This window comes from Rhinolophus sinicus, chromosome 1, assembly GCF_057876585.1.
Source record: "Rhinolophus sinicus isolate RSI-liver-muscle chromosome 1, RSI-T2T, whole genome shotgun sequence".
Taxonomy (NCBI): Eukaryota; Metazoa; Chordata; class Mammalia; order Chiroptera; family Rhinolophidae; genus Rhinolophus; species Rhinolophus sinicus.
Genome location: NC_142501.1, coordinates 9,834,514 through 9,850,742, shown reverse-complemented (window position 1 = coordinate 9,850,742; position 16,229 = coordinate 9,834,514). Strand labels below are relative to the sequence as shown.

At 52.8% G+C, this 16,229-nt stretch overlaps 1 protein-coding gene across 4 annotated transcripts in view; it reads left to right on the top strand.

Annotated features, from left to right (window-relative positions):
* MGAT3 (beta-1,4-mannosyl-glycoprotein 4-beta-N-acetylglucosaminyltransferase) overlaps positions 1–9,834 on the top strand; it is a 31,932-nt gene extending 22,098 nt beyond the window's left edge. For all 4 annotated transcript variants that reach the window (XM_074326418.2, XM_074326417.2, XM_019734537.3 and 1 more), the window contains exon 2: positions 5,215–9,834. In XM_074326418.2, coding sequence (XP_074182519.1) covers positions 5,216–6,817 — 1,602 coding nt within the window. In that variant the 5' untranslated portion in view covers position 5,215 and the 3' untranslated portion in view covers positions 6,818–9,834. The remainder of the gene's footprint in view (positions 1–5,214) is intronic.
* Positions 9,835–16,229: the final 6,395 nt, after the last annotated feature.

Sequence of the window (16,229 nt, the reverse complement as noted above, 5' to 3'; positions counted from 1 at the left end):
AGAAATACTCAGTGAGTTTTACTGAACTAAGGAAGCGCCTAAGTGTGGCCTCGGGCCGCCTCAGGATCATTCTCAGCAACAAGAGGGACCTGGACAGGGGTTTTAGCCTCAGAAAACTGCCCCCCTAGGCCTCGGAGGTCAATGGACCAGCCCAGGGGAGACCCCAGGTCCTTCCTCAGCTAAACTTGCATCTCCAGGCAGGTCCTGACCACCATGTCCTCCTGGGGTCCTGAGTTCCTGGAGGGCCTCTAGCTAATGCATCCTGGGAAGCAGGAGTTGGCGGTGGGGTGTGCTGGGCTGCACAGTGCTGCCCAGCTCCTATTCCCGGAACTCACAGGGGACCTCAGATCCAAAGCGTCACTCACCTCACCTCCATCCATCCTGTAAAGCTTCTAAACTGAGCCTACTGTGAAAGGAACATGAGCTTTGGATCCAGAGACCAAGCTGACCAAGGCAGCTGTGTGACCTTGGCCACACCCTTCACTCTCACCCTGAGTGTTTGTGTCTGCAAGGGGAGAAGCAGTTAGACCCGGACCCTGCAGAGACAGCGCCTGCCTTAAGGCTCAGCTCTGCCACTTACCGTCTCCGTGAAGGTTGTGGAGGGGTGGCCTCTGCCCCAGTCAGAAGCTCTTCCAGCCTTCTGGGTCCTGGAGCCACTGAATTTCACCCCTCACACTACATCCAGCAGAATCTTACCACTTTCTGCACCTCCCCCCAACGCACGCACGCACGCACGCACGCACGCACGCACGCGCGGTTTAAAGCCACCGGTCTCTCACCGGGACAGTGCGGCAGACTCCTTGCTGCGCTCCCTGCTCTGCCCTTGAGGTGACAAGCTCTTCTCAACAGAGCAGCCCAAGTGAGCCTGTTCAAACCGAAGGCAGATCTAGTCCCTCTTGTCAGAATCCTCGTATGAAAGCTGAATTTCCAGCCGTGGTCCCTGTGTGCTCTGGGTCCATCCATCTCCCTCTGATCTGTCCTCCTGGAAGTTCTCCACTCACGGCAGATGCACTCCTCCTGAGCACCGGCTGTTCCTTCTGCCGGGAACCTTCTTGCCCTGCACCCTCATCTTCTTCAAGTCTTACTCTTCTTGATGACACCCTATTTGTCACTAAACCCGCCCCCCTCCTCTCCTTTACCCTGCTTTATTTTTCTCCCGAGCATGACTCTTCCTAACAACGTACAATATTGTTGACTCATTTCTTTTAGTCTATTGCAGTTCTTTGCCCCAGTCACCCGTGCATGCTCCACAGGGGCAGAGGTTCTTACTGCCTGGTTTCCTGTGCTTTCAGGGCCCAGTGCAGTGCCTGGCACACAGCAGGCTCTCTAGAAGTAGCTGCTGAGCAAGTGGATGGTACAGGTTGCGTGAGCACCCTGCGGGGTGTTATGTGGGTCAGATACGATGGTGGCTGTTCCATCCACTGGGTTGTCTTCACTGGTCACTGGTGGACACTTCATAGGACTCCGTCACCCCATTTGGGTTCCATGACAGATGGAAGGGGCTCAGGATAGCTTTACTACTGGATGTAATCCCACTATTAATCCCGCGGAATTGAGTCGGACCCTTACAAATTGTGTGACACTGAGCAAGTTACATCATCTCTCTGGCTCTAGTCTCCTCATCTATGAAACAGGGGTGACGAGGACCTGCTTCATGTTGGGAGGATGCAGTGAGGTCATGCATGGAGCGTGCTCTGGTCAGTGGCTGGGTTGTGTCTGTCATCTTTCTGGTTACAAGTGATGGATTCTGCATGAAGCTTTATAATGGAGGTGGAAATGCTGTCAGCTGGGGCCCAATTTGCTTCTGTGACTTTAGCACATAGCCAGGCCACCTGAGCTAGGGAGGGAAACGGTCTCAGCTGTAAGGAGGGAGACAGGTGCTGGCTCGGAAACAAAACTTCTATTCAAGCCTTGACTTGGCCAAGCCCACCTTCTTAATGTCCTTTGGGGAAAGTCTCGTCATCTTTTTGAGCCTCAATTTCCCCATCTGTAAAAAACGGAGCAGTTACAATGACCTCCCTGGGTGGTTAAGATTTAAATGAGACCCCAGGTGCCAAGCTTATTTGTTTATTCAGTTTCCTATTTATATGTCTCTCAGTTAAAAAATGTAATTGAAGCACTTATCAAAATACATGAAGATAAAAAGGAATTGGGCCAAAAAGAGTTAAAAAAACAACAACAGACAGCCATGAGTGTCCCAGAAAATGTGGTTTGCGAGGCGCAGATTTGCTCTGGGCTGGTTACCGTATATGTACTTTTGAGCTTCCTAGCAGCCCAAGTGATGAGAGAAAAACATGCTCAGTTCCGTGATTCTCAGCAGCAAGCCACGCTGGGGCTTTGTGAAGGTGCCTCATGCCCCAGTGAATCAGAGGGCGATCTCAGGCATTTGTGAGTCTGTTTTCTCAAGGACACGGGTGGCTGTGTAAACAGATCCTGAAAGCCAGCCTGGCCAGTGCAGCTAGGTCACTGTGAGCACAGCAGGGTCACGGGTCCTTTTGAGCCAAGCAGGGTGTTTCCTCGCCTCCCTGAGTTTATATTACCTGCTAAGGCCTTTGTTCGCTGCTGCCAGGGGGTTTAGTCAGAGTGGCAGGCCTGTTCTGCCCTGGCCTCCATAGCTCACAGGCCATCTTAGTCCAACCAGGGCAGGGATTGGCGTGTGTCCCACAGAGGCAGGTCCCAAGTAGTGAAAAACAGTCCTCCAGAAGGGGCAGGGCTGCCTAGCCAGCTCCTAAGCCCCTCCAGTTGGGTCACTCTGGAGGCTTCTGCTGTGCTGACCTCATTTTGCAGTTGCCTTCTGTCTGGTCCCTGCCATGGCAACAACTCCTACCCGCCTGCCTTTATTGGGCCTCACTCCACTGCCCCTCTACTCACCTTGCCATTCTGGTCATCCTGGTCTCACTTTGCCAGAGCATGGCTGGAGTCTTACTTTGCCAGAGCATGGCTGGAGTCCCTTATGGAGCCCAGAATGGAACCCACTTCAAATATGATGTCACGGAGCAGCCCGCCTTCCTAAATGCCAGTAGAGAGCAGGCCCAGCTGCTCGGGGACAGCTGACATTCAGCAGAGGTCAGATCCCCACCCCCTACTGTCCTGCCCGCCTGCAGTCAGCTGTGCTGGCCCCCTGTGGGCAGGCTCCAGGAGGGTCAGGCATTTAAACTGGAGGAGGTGGGACAGCTTGGACTTGATGGCACAAGTACTGCCCTGGCCAGAGGACTGGCCACCCGACTGTACTTGACAAGCTTGCCGGGGACCAGGAAGGGTACATAGCGTGGGAGTCAAGTCACCCAGCTTCACACCCCAGCTTTGTAACTTTGAGCAGGTCCCTGAAGCCCTTTGGTTTTCTCCTTTATAAAATGAAAGGGTTGGAGGAAATAGTCCTTAAAATTTGCTCTAGATCAAACATTCATGATTCTGTGCCTTATGACCATGTAGCTTAGAGAAAATGTTGAAACCTTCCAGCCTTCAGCATTGTAAAGAATGAAAGTTTATTGAGCACGCACTGCACACCAAGAACTCTGTGCCCATTTTACAGATAGAGAAGCCGAGGTTCAGAATGGCGAGGAGCTTTGCTTAAGGTCGCAGTAGTTTGAAGCCAAGTGCATATCTTTCCACTGTATCCTGCTGTCCTCAGAGTGAGGAAGTGAAAGGAAGAGTATGGCCAGAAAACACCCAAATGACCCAGAGAAAGAACCAGAGAAGTAAAGAGAAGCCACAGAAAGGAACATTTTAAGGGAAGGAATGTTCTAGGTGAAAGTACAGTGCCCCTTCACAGGGATCTATGGAAGGGAAATGAAGACACCAGATGCCAAACACCAGGTTTCTGTCCCAGCCCTTCCTGTGACTTGGTGGGTTACCCCAAGCAAGTCGCTGGTCCCACTCAGCCAAATGGGTGTAACTTCCGGACCTGCCTGCCCACCTTCCTGCGCTCAAGGACAAAAGGAGCTGGATGGCTCTAGTCAGAGTACTCTCTTGCTGCACAGGCTCATTCATGACATTAAGTAGTACATCCAAATAAAGTGTGGAGTCTAGTTAATAGTCACGTGCCTGTTTCAATTTCCTAGTTGTGACAAATGGACCACGGTGCTGTAAGATGTTAACACGAGGGGAGAAAAAGATAGGAGTGTAAGGGAACCCTCTGTACTATTTTTGCAACTTTTCTGATAAACAACAAATAATCTAAAATAGAAAGTCTGTTTAAATTGTTTAAAAAAGAATATAGGAGGCTCTCCACAGCCATAAACAAATTGATAAATTAGACTGTAAATAAAACAGAGACTGGTTATATTCATGAATCATTCATAAATAGAATGATTCATTCAAAATAACCATGGGCTATTATGTGGGATTTAAAAGGAAATAGTAAATTTATTTCTACTAATCTAAAAATCTCTTTAATCTATTGATTGAGAAAAACAATTTGATTGAACTTAGTGTTCAGTATAATATTTATGTAAACTATTAAACCAAGATCAGAAAAATTGTATAAGAAACCAGTGATACATCTCAAACAGATCAAATTGTTTATGCCTGGAGATCAGCATAGAGCATGGGGTAATGAAAGGAACTTTTACTTAATTTTACTCTTTATGTTAGAATTAAATGTCATCCCTTGAGGCTTGTGAATTTTTTCAGTGGAAAGGTATTCAAAAGATTTATCAATATATCCACACGAAAAGGTAGATAGGTAGAAAGAACAAATGAACGAACAAGCACAGCACCCTGGGCAGTGCAGGAAAGGGATCTCACATCTGCCCACTGCTCTCTCCCTCCCTTGGGGCCTGTAAGCCTCCTGGGGCAGTTTCGGCACTGCAGGGTTGAGCTTTTCCCAGGATGCGTTTTGTTCCTGGAGCAAAGCCTAGCGATGCAGCTGGTCCAGTCAGGGTGGGGCGGGCCAGGTGGAGGAGTGGGCTGCAGAGGCAGGATGTGTGATGACCTGGTGGTCTTTGGGGGGAAGGGCTGTGGGAGGTCCTGAGCCAGGAGGGGGGTTTCCTTGATGGTGGGGCTTCCCAGGGGTACCGGGGTACAGCAAGTTGGACTCACAGGCTTGACTCCTGAGGGGCAGGGGATGATTTCATGCAGGGCCACCAGCAACTGGCCCGGACATTCACAAACAGGTGGCAGCCTCTCCAGGTCCTGTTTCTAGAAGGGCCTCAGGCTCCCGTCGCCCAGGAATGCAGACCCCTGATTCGTCTGCTCTCTTCCTCTTTTCTGCAGGATGAAGATGAGACGCTACAAGCTGTTTCTCATGTTCTGTATGGCCGGCCTGTGCCTCATCTCCTTCCTGCACTTCTTTAAGACCCTGTCCTATGTCACCTTCCCCAGAGAACTGGCCTCCCTCAGTCCTAACCTCGTGTCCAGCTTCTTCTGGAACAATGCCCCCGTCACACCCCAGGCCAGCCCAGAGCCTGGGAGCTCCGACCTGCTGCGTACCCCACTCTATTCCCACTCGCCCCTGCTCCAGCCACTGTCACCAAGCAAGGCCACCGAGGAACTGCACCGGATGGACTTCGTGCTGCCAGAGGACACCACTGAGTATTTCGTCCGCACCAAAGCCGGGGGTGTCTGCTTCAAACCAGGTACCAAGATGCTGGAGAAGCCCCCATCGGGGAGGCCAGAAGAGAAGGCGGAGGGGGGCGACGGCTCGTCTGCCAGGGGCCCAGCCCGGCACCTGCTGAGCGCCCGGGAGCGCACGGGGGGACGGGGCACACGGCGCAAGTGGGTGGAGTGCGTGTGCCTCCCGGGCTGGCACGGGCCCAGCTGCGGCGTGCCCACCGTGGTGCAGTACTCCAACCTGCCCACCAAGGAGCGCCTGGTGCCCAGGGAGGTGCCGCGCCGGGTCATCAATGCCATCAACATCAATCACGAGTTCGACCTGCTGGACGTGCGCTTCCACGAGCTGGGGGACGTGGTGGACGCCTTCGTGGTGTGCGAGTCCAACTTCACGGCCTACGGGGAGCCTCGGCCGCTCAAGTTCCGGGAGATGCTGACCAACGGCACGTTCGAGTACATCCGACACAAGGTGCTCTACGTCTTCCTGGACCACTTCCCGCTGGGCGGGCGGCAGGACGGCTGGATCGCCGACGACTACCTGCGCACCTTCCTGACGCAGGACGGCGTGGCGCGCCTGCGCAACCTGCGGCCGGATGACGTCTTCATCATCGACGACGCCGACGAGATCCCCGCGCGCGACGGCGTGCTCTTCCTCAAGCTCTACGATGGCTGGACCGAGCCCTTCGCCTTCCACATGCGCAAGTCGCTGTACGGCTTCTTCTGGAAGCAGCCGGGCACCCTGGAGGTGGTGTCGGGCTGCACGGTGGACATGCTGCAGTCGGTGTACGGGCTGGACGGCATCCGCCTGCGCCGCCGCCAGTATTACACCATGCCCCACTTCCGGCAGTACGAGAACCGCACCGGCCACATCCTGGTGCAGTGGTCGCTGGGCAGCCCCCTGCACTTCGCCGGCTGGCACTGCTCCTGGTGCTTCACGCCCGAGGGCATCTACTTCAAGCTCGTGTCGGCCCAGAACGGCGACTTCCCTCGCTGGGGTGACTACGAGGACAAGCGGGACCTCAATTACATCCGGAGCTTGATCCGCACCGGGGGCTGGTTCGACGGCACGCAGCAGGAGTACCCGCCGGCGGACCCCAGCGAGCACATGTATGCCCCTAAGTACCTGCTCCAGAACTACGACCAGTTCCGCTATCTGCTGGACAATCCCTACCAGGAGCCCAAGAGCACGGTGGAAGGTGGGCGGTGGAACAAGAATCCCGAGGGAAGGCCGCCCGCCAGGGCCAAGTTGGAAGTGGTGGGAGGCTAAGACTGCATGATCGTATAGGGCCAGTGGCAGGGCGGGGGGTGGCGGCTGCCCCTCTTGTTATCTTCCTGCCTTCTTCTGCCCTCTGCCGGGGTCTTGAGGGGACCAGGAGAGGATAGGTGGGGTAGTCTTCCCTACTCAAACCCTTGTGAATTGGGAGTGAGGCCTGTGAGCCCCCAAAACATTCTTCTTTGTCAGGAGTGGGGAGCTGCCCCAACCCCGCCCACCAGGAGGTGCCAGTGGAGAATGTAGGATGGTTACCAGGGAAGCAAGGGAGGGCAGACAGAGTGGGAAGGGAGCTGCAGGAACTCCCAGTGTGGCCATGTGGCAGCTGCGGCCCAGCTGGGGAGAAGCCCGCTGTTTCGCCTCCTGAGAGTTTGGACGTATGGTGGGAAAGGGGCATGCCAGGATTTCCAGGGGCTCTGTAAATAGTTGCATTTGGGCCCAGGAGGAAGAGGGGCACCAAGACAGGAGGGGATGAAAACCAGCAGCCAGCTTGGAGGAAGCACAGCGTCCTCAGAAGTGCTGGACCGGAGGGAGCGAAGAACTCCACTTGCCTGCCCCACAGGACACCACTGCGCTGGATGGTACTATGCTCCCCAGACCTTCCTGAGCTGACATAGGTGTGGGGCACAAGGAGGCTCGGGGAGTCTGCCTTTTCATTCTGAACCTGGCCTTGACGTTCCTTCTTACTTTTTATATTGCTGTCTTGTGGGTTGCCCACTCAGTCCTTGCAAGGCCAGGAGTCCAGTTCTCAGGGTGGGATGGGACCATCAGCCAGCCTAGTAGGTCCGACCTGGGGGTGCCCCATCACCCCTTCCTGCTGGAATCCACAGCCCCAGCTCTCCATGGTCTCAGGTGGAGTTACCCTCATGCCCCTCCTTGGTGCTGGCTAGAGGCCCCAAGCCTGTCCTGGGCCCAAAAGGGACATTAAGGCCAGTTTTATGTCATCTGATTTCTCTTAGTTTGCCTCATTGGGGCAAGACATGTATCCATTGGAGTAGATTCTAAGCTGCTGTAATTGAGATCCTGAAATACAGTGATTTAAGCAAGACAGAAGCTTGTTTCTGACTTAATGTCTAGAGGGCAATGGTCTGGATGGAGCAGGGCAGCTCTGCTTTCCTCATACACACCTTCCCGTTCAGATAGAGTGGTTGCTCCAGCTCCCACCGTCATGTGCATCCAAGCCTAGGGGAAGCAGAGAGGCAAGGGAAGCACATGCCCTTTCCTGTTAAGGGCGTGAGCCAGAGATGGCACCGTCACTTCTGATCGCATCTTGCTGGCCAGGACACAGTCACATGGCTACAAGTAGCTACAAGGAAAGCTGGGCTGCCATGTGCCCAGCCTCAGCTTGGGAGTTGTCTTATGGAAGGAGGAGAGGGTGGACACGGGGCACAAAGAGCATCTCTGGCACAGGGGAGAGGGTAGAAATGACTGTTGCATTCGTAGGATCCTGCTCTCGTGTTCAGAGTTCTTGAAACGACCTGCTTCTGCTCCCCTCACTGCCAGGCCAGGGCTGGAGTGCAGTGAGGGCCTGCAGTTATGGGAGTGGTGAGACACCCTCTCCCAGAGGCCCCATTGGATACCCACCCAGTGATGCCAGGATGCAGAGGCTGCATGTAGAACGGTACATGTCTGTGTGTGTGTGTGTGCGTGTGTATTTATGGGCATGGGTGCATGCTTGTGTGTACTTGTACATGTTTGTGTCGGTGTGTCCTGTACATAGATGCTTGTGTGTGGATGTGGAAGCAGGGCCCAGGCTTCTCTGTCCCTGGGACCTGGAGCCTGTGGCCACACCTGCAGCTCCCCAAAATGACTGAGGCAGAGAGCCCTTGGGGAACCTGGAAAGCAAGGCTAAAGGGGATGCAGAGTCCATCTGTCTGTCTTTCAGTCCAAGAAATGAGAATCCTGACCTGAAGGCTATACAGCTGAGTGCCCACTACCTCCCATCCTCTTAGCCCCAAGCAGATCCTTCTACCCATGTCCTCCAGCCTCCAGCAGGGACTTGCCCCAGGTGTCCCCTGATGGGCCAGAAGAGGAGGGTGTCCCCTTTGCCACAGCTCTGTCTGGGGAAGTGCCCGGTGTGGACATGGTCTGGGGAGCTGGCCGTGGAGCAGCCTCTGGTGGCAGGCATGAAGCAGGCTGAGGGGGTCTGTTGCCCCCACTCTCCCTCCTATCTAGAGGGTGCCCCAAGGGAACCCTTCCCTTGGAGTTACAGCAGTCCCCCTCTCTGATCCCTGTTGGGGCTGAGAAGTGGCTCAAGAGGTCGCCACTAATGCTCACCCCTAGACAGGCAGTCTCGGGGGGCTCCTGAATTGTGCCCGAGCCCCAGCCCAGGGCCTCCCTCCTTGCTGGATTCCTTACCCCATGCCCCTGGCACCCTCGTGCTGCTGCGGGATGCCCCCTTCCCAGGCTGGCCCCTAGTTCAGCAGCTTGGGCAGCGGAAGGAAGAAGGGAAGAGGTCCGCCTTTCCTCTCAGACCTAAGAGGGTGTGTTTATGGTCATTGTCAAGTGGAGGCCTGTCAGGGGTTGGGGGCCAAGGCATGAGGTTGAAGAGTTTCACATAATCACATCATACACTGGGAATTTGGGGGCGGTCAGGGGAACCCTGAGCCACTCCCCCAAAGGAGGGGAAAGCAAACTGTGAATGTGAATGTGACACTGGCCCTGTCGCCGTCTCTAGATTTCTTTTCCTGGGAACACTGGCCCTATGACCTGGAGACTCAAGGAGGTCAAGCCCACCCGCAGGTCCCAGCAGTTCCCAGGGGCAGGCGTGGGCGAGCTTTGAGGGCAAAGGTGACAGTTGGGGTGGGGAGACAGGACTTACCCACGCAGAAGGCAGGGCCCTGGATAATGTATAATTTAAGGACACCAATAATAATAGTATTATTTTTTTTGTAAGGGAAATTCAATATGTACATTCTGAAATCATTTTCTCTGTAAATGGTTGGTTTCATTTCACCCTTAAAGGGATGCTTAAAGGAGAAGATAATATTAATAATAAAAACAGCTACAAAGTCTTAAGGGTTTGCGTGTGTGGCTGGTGTGGGGCTGCCCTGAGGCAGGGCGGGATGTGAGCAGGTGACTCGGTCTTGCTAAGGCCACTCGCACTACAGAGTTGGGTAAGTGTGGTGCGAGCCATCCCCAGGACTAGACAGCTCGTGAGGAGGGATGCAGTTACCTCCACCAGCACCAGGGGGCATCCTTCCCTCGCCCTGGGGGAAACCGGCCCATCAGAAAGGGAAGATGCTGGACGGGGTTCGCAGAAAAGGAGAAGCGAACCTGGGACTGGCGACACCCATCCTCCCGAGGTGGGCGGGGACCTTTTTGGGAACCTAGATGAAGACTACTTTGGTGCCTCTACTGAAAGGGAAGCAAGTCTCCCACCATTGTGCTCTGGGGCATCCAGACCAGCGCCCCCGCCTCCGTTGTTTGCTCTCTATGCCTGTCAGGTCCTAAGGTCACTCAGCCACTTGGTGGCAGAACAGGCTGGACCTGGATTTACAGCACTGGTCCGGTCATCAACTCTCTGGAGCAGGTGACAACACGAGCCTCCAAGATCGGTCATCTCTCTCCCATGGAGCTGACCTTGGTTGGGATTGTGCTACGAAGGCCCTGGAATGTGGGGGTCTTCCTAGAGGCTTCCTCTGGGACCCATGAATACTGCCATTGTACTGGGAGAGCGCCCTCTGGATATTTCTAAGGAGAGTCCCAGAGATGGTGGAAGTGAGTGAACACGTTTTGCACTCTCGCTGTGGAATGGCTGTGCAGCCTCCATGTTAGGGAGACCACAGACCGAGCCGGGAAGGAGTGACCGCAGTGTTTGTGGCCGGGGCAGGGGCTGGTGTCTCCTGAGCACCCACAAGGTGCCAAGCGTTTGACCGGCAGTTGGTGATGGGAAGAAGAAGACACTCTCAACACTCTTGAGCTTTGTAGGAGACATAATTTCCTAATTCCGAAGTTACAGTTCACTTTGACCTCGCTTTGGGGCAGGGGCTCCGGAGTGGGGTGCTCAGTTCTGTAAAGCTCTTAAAGGGTCCCCTTGATCGCTGGCATTTAAAGCAATCTGATTAGGATGCTTAGGAAGCAAGTCTGTTTTTGCAAACCAAGTTCACCTCTCAGGGAGCCCCTGTGCTAATGCAGTGAAGCATGTGACCCCGCTCTGTGACAGTCCTGTTCTGACATCCACCGGTCCCAGCCCTTTTGCCACTAATTGCCTTTCAACTCAGTCCCACACTCAATTACTGACTGTCTACTGGGCAATAAGCCCTGAGGAAGATACAGAAATGGACAAAACACATCTTCTGCCCTCTAGGACCTCAAAATTGTTTGGGAGTAGGCTAGGGTGTCTTGCAGTGCTACTGACATTGTGAGCCAGAGAATTATTTGTGGGGGGCTATGTTGTGCATTGTAGTTAAACAGCACCCCTGGCCTCTACCCACTAGAAGCCAGTAGCATCCGCTCCCCCAAGTGTGGCAGTCAACCATGTCGCCACACATCACTAACTGTCCCTGGTGTGCAAAATCACCCAGGTTAAGAACCACAGGTAGGAGTCACAACTATTGAGCATCTATCGTGTACATGCAGGTACTTTGCACACATTACCTCATGTAATCCTGTAAGGTAGATATGGTAGTGGTCATTGAAGGGTCAGCTTTTCTCTTGTGGAATTTAATGTATTTGGGGGCTCGGGGGAGGTTCCTCCCACTTTCCAGCCTGGGAGATTGGAGGTGGGGGGCTAGATTTATGGAGACTAAGGGTAGAAATTGCTCAAAGGCACACAGTTCGCAGGCAGGAGTTAGGACCAGGGTCTCTCCACCACCGTCTCACGGTGCCGCACTGCCTCCTTGTGGGAGGGCGCGGCATGTCAGCCACCCGCGGCGCCCGCTTCCCAGCTTTCTTTTCCTTCTTTCTTCTCACGGGACGCCCCGTGGGATTTGAGGCAGATTGTACCAACGCATGCCACAAAATGCAAAAGCAAATATATAAAAATTAGAATCGTGGAAAATTAGAAAAGAAAACCAAGCCTAGGAAACATCACAAAATGAGAAAGGCAAAGCTAGAGGAACGTCCAAGTGTCCTCAGCTCTCATCTCTCGAGCCCTGCATTCTCTTCCAGAGCTCCTAGCAGATAGGTTGGGAGCTCTGCAAGTCTCAGCACTCAGCGAATCCAGCTCCCATGCTGCACCAAGGGCTTCAGCTTCACTTCCTTTCCTGGACTATGGAAGTTTTTACCTTGGACTTGAGTCTCAGTTCAAAATGAGAGGTATGTCATTTTGATTTTCTTTCTATATGTTAAGGTTCAGTGCTTTGTGATGGAGCTGGGCAGGTATGTCAGAAAGCGTACCCATCGTGACTCTGGTGGGCAGTCAGGCTTTCTCTTCAATTCCTTTTCCTACCCATGTAGGATGAGAAACCCTCAGGAGGCTGGGCAGACTCAGAAGACCATGGGAGCCCAACAGGAAATGGAAAGGAGTGAGTACCCATGGATGAGACAATAGGGAGTGGTGGGGATTGGGGTGAGCTGGGGAGCTCATAGTCTGTCCAAAGGTGGTGGCTGACCCCAGCATAGGTGGGGAACTCAGTGCTGCCAGACCTTCTAAATATTTGACAAGCCTAGAAAGCTGTCTTTTATCATTGTCTGGGGCTTACAAAGCTCTTTGTGGAGCAAGAAGACAATTTCTTGGTCCAGTCCAGCATATATGCCTCCAGTTGGTCCCTTGAGGATGAGGAGGTGGAGGCTATAATCAGCCTCAGTGATACTGCCTCATCTGTAAAATGGGTACATTGGTACCCAGCCCTCATGGCACTATAGTAGGGATCAACAGGAGTAGAGGATGTAAAAGGAAACCAAGGAACATTCATGGAGCGATTGCTCTGCGCTAGGCAGTGTACTCAGCCTTCCTACCCTTCTCCTAAGTCCTGAAACTCAGAGGTTGCACAGGTGGGAAGTAGAGATGCTGAGATCTGGGCTCTGAGCCTGTGTATCTGCCAGCCCCCGGCTCCTCACTCCTGCTACCTGACAAAAGGAGGGTATTCAGTGAACAAGCTTACATTCCCTTCGCCCTTTTCAACACCACCTGGCACAACGTGGGCAGCAAAGATTTCAGTCACTTGAAATCTCACTCTTTCTTGTCCAGGGATATCACGTTTTAGTCTGGTGAATACAGGATCAATGACATCTGATTACGGCAAACTCCATTATGAGGGAGGCGGCTTTCTCTGAGAATGATTTCCAGGTCCCTGGCTGGCTCACATCCTGGAGATTTGCTGATCCGGTTACAGCCAACTCCTCCACCAGCCGGGTAATAATAGTGTCTTTACCTTCACTCCACGCTGGGGCCTCCCCTGGGAGGGCTGGGGAAGCGGAGGTGGGCTGGAATGAGTTTTCTGTCTTGTTATCCAGTACCAATTTCCCTCCAATTTGGGGCAACAAGCAACAGAGGGTCTCAATTTTATAAGGGATCCTACTGGGCAAAGTAAAGGGAATGAGACTGGTGAGATTCAGGCCTCAGGGTACTCACGCTCTCTGCCTTCCGTAGGCAAGCCTGAGGCCTCCCTGCCCTGCTCCCCTACAGGTAAAGGGGCACCTGGCCTGCTCTCTCACTCTCCCCTTGGTCTCTTCTGTGCCATCACTCCATGTCTCCCCTCCTCAAGGCTAGAACAAGTACCAGCCAACCCCTAAACCCCATTCAACCCAACCCAACACAAGCTCTCTAACAATGTCCCCCTTGAACTGTTCTCTCATCTGCCCTTTCCCTTCTCCCCAGCAAAATCAGTCTCCTTTCCACTTCCCGTTTACTCTCCAGTTCTTGCCCTCACAGGGCTGTGATGACACGGCACTGATATGTACAAGTGCTGGCAGGCAGGAAGAGCTCGGTTGGTATTACGTCTTACTGTCCATTGATGACTCTCTCAAGGGATACCGCAGTGGCCTGGGGACTGATCTCCTGCAGGTGGCAGCCTGACAGTCTGGTCCCCAGAAAGCAGCTAGGATGCTCTTTCCAAGATGCAAGTCTGATCGTGGCACGGACTTCTCACTTCTCACAGTTGGATGACAGCCACATTCCCAGCTGTGGCCTGCTGGGCCTTGCCTCACCAGTCTCATCTTGAGCCTCTTTTCCTGAATTCTCTGGGCTCCAGTCCTTTGAGCTCTCTGCCTGGACTACTCCTGCCCTTGTTCCATTACCTGGTGAGCTCCCTAAACCCTCAGAGTTGTAATTGTCATTGCAGAAATCCACTTGACCTGCTTATCTCTCCCTCCATTTTAGTTAGCATGAGTCAATTTTAAGGCCTGATTGCTTAGGTACTTTCATTAATCCCCATTTACGAGTATAGAAACAAAGGCCCAGAGAGGTTGAGAACCTTATTGAAGGTCACCCAGCCATCAGGAGGCAGAGCTGGAATTCACAACTGACCCTAGACTAGAGGTGCTGGTGCAGCAGCCTGAAGCACACCTTGCTGGCTGTCACTTCCTCCCTGGCCTACCTCAGGATGCTTACCTGTCCAGCCTTGTGTCTCACCCCCTCGCCTCCATACCGTGTGCTCAAACCAGGTGGTGCCCGCCCCCCTGCTTCTGCACTGGGTCACAGGCTCTTCTGGTTCCACAGCAGCTGCGAAGGCTTTTCTCCTAGTACCTGTCTGTGTACTTGTCTGTCTCCTCCATCAACCCTTGTCTTCTTGAGGACGGGGACTGTGTCTTTTATGTCTACATTCCTGATTCTAGTCCTGGCTCATACTAGGTGCTTACGAAATGGTGAACGAGTGACTACTTGGTGAATACATTGGGAACAATAGTGGTGATTCTCATGGGTCATTCAGCAAAATGTTTTATCCATTTTTGTCCAATTCGCAGATGAGGAAACCAAGGCACCCAAAGCTTAAATCACTTGCCCCATGCTTACCATCACCCCACATGCCCCTTTCAAATTAGACTGGACTTGCCCAGCCTGACTCAGGGGAAATGGTCCATCTTGCTCCAGCCCTCTAATTTTTCTGGAAAATGTTCATTCATTCATTCCACAATTTAATGCCTACTATATGCAAGTCACTGTTCTGTTAAACAAGCACTTCCCTCTCACCCTCAAGGCCATTGCCATCATCAGAGGTGAGACCAGGGGTTATGTCAAAACTGCAATATCAATCAGAGATCCAGAAGGCCCCTTGTCCCGCCAAACCTAGCAGTGAGCCGTGAGATTTGGGATCTCTGGCCTATAAAGTCACCAGGGGTACATATTGGTGCCAGACACCTGTCTCACTGCCCCCACTACCCCACCATTGCCACAGAAGTAGGAGGAGCCTGTGAATCTGGAAGCAAAGAAAAACCCACGAAGAACAAGAAGAGTCTGGGGGAGCTGATCTGAAGGGCAGATCCCCAAGGGACCTCCCTCCGTCCCTCCTAAAAATAATATTCTATACAACAGCAGGGTCCGAAGAGATACAGAAAGTCACCTGGTCTTCCAGCTGGAAATATCACCATTTAGATTTATTTAGGTCATAAAATTATTTCTTCAAAGAGCAAAGTAGGGCAGCCTGGAAGAATAGAAAGAACACGTTTCAGAGGCAGGCAGACTTGGGTTCCACGTGAGCTTCTCTGCTGCCCAGCTCAGTGTCTTAGAGAAATTACTGCACCACTCTCGGTTTTGGTTTTCTCATCTATAAAATCAGGTAGGGGCTCAGACCAGGGAGGTGGCAGTGAGGAGGGGAGCTTCAGATCCTGGAAGTAGAGCCACCAGAAGACTAGGAGTTGATCTCTCTGTTGTGCTTTGCACACTAGAGACCCTCAACAAGGATTTGTTACTTCAATAAATGAATGGCTGGGTAACTGCTGCATAAATGCCCACTCCTGCTGGATACCTTTGAATCCTCACAACAGTCCCAGACTGAGAGAGATTAGGAAATGCTTAGGGCAGCTGTCCTTAAGTGGTGGAGCTGGAATTGGGAGCCAGCTGGGCTTGACTCCAAAGCCCAACACTCCTCATCTTCACTCAGAGCTGGGCACCCAGTGAGGCACTGGAGGAGGGGCCTTACAGATTCCATCAAACATGGCTCCTGCCTTCAAATCTGGTGAGAGAGAAGCCAGTGGATAAATTAAAAACAAAAACAAAAAACAAACAAACAAAAAAAACAGTGCCTGGCAAATAACAGGTGCCAATAAATATGTTTTTCTTTGACCAGCTTAAGTGTCCTAACAGTTTGCAGACATTTCTGTGGGGCCGCAGCAAACTGTGTTGGATGAGGGGCAAGGAAGAGTCTGCGAAAGACTTCTGGAGGGGGCATTTAAGATGGACCTTGAAGGGTAGGAGTTTGCCAGGAGCCAAGGGGCTTGGGAAGCTGGAACAGCGCGAAGGAATGAAAAGAAAATGATCTGAGAAAATGGGCTTGGAAGAGATTTGAAAGCTATGATAGGAAATATT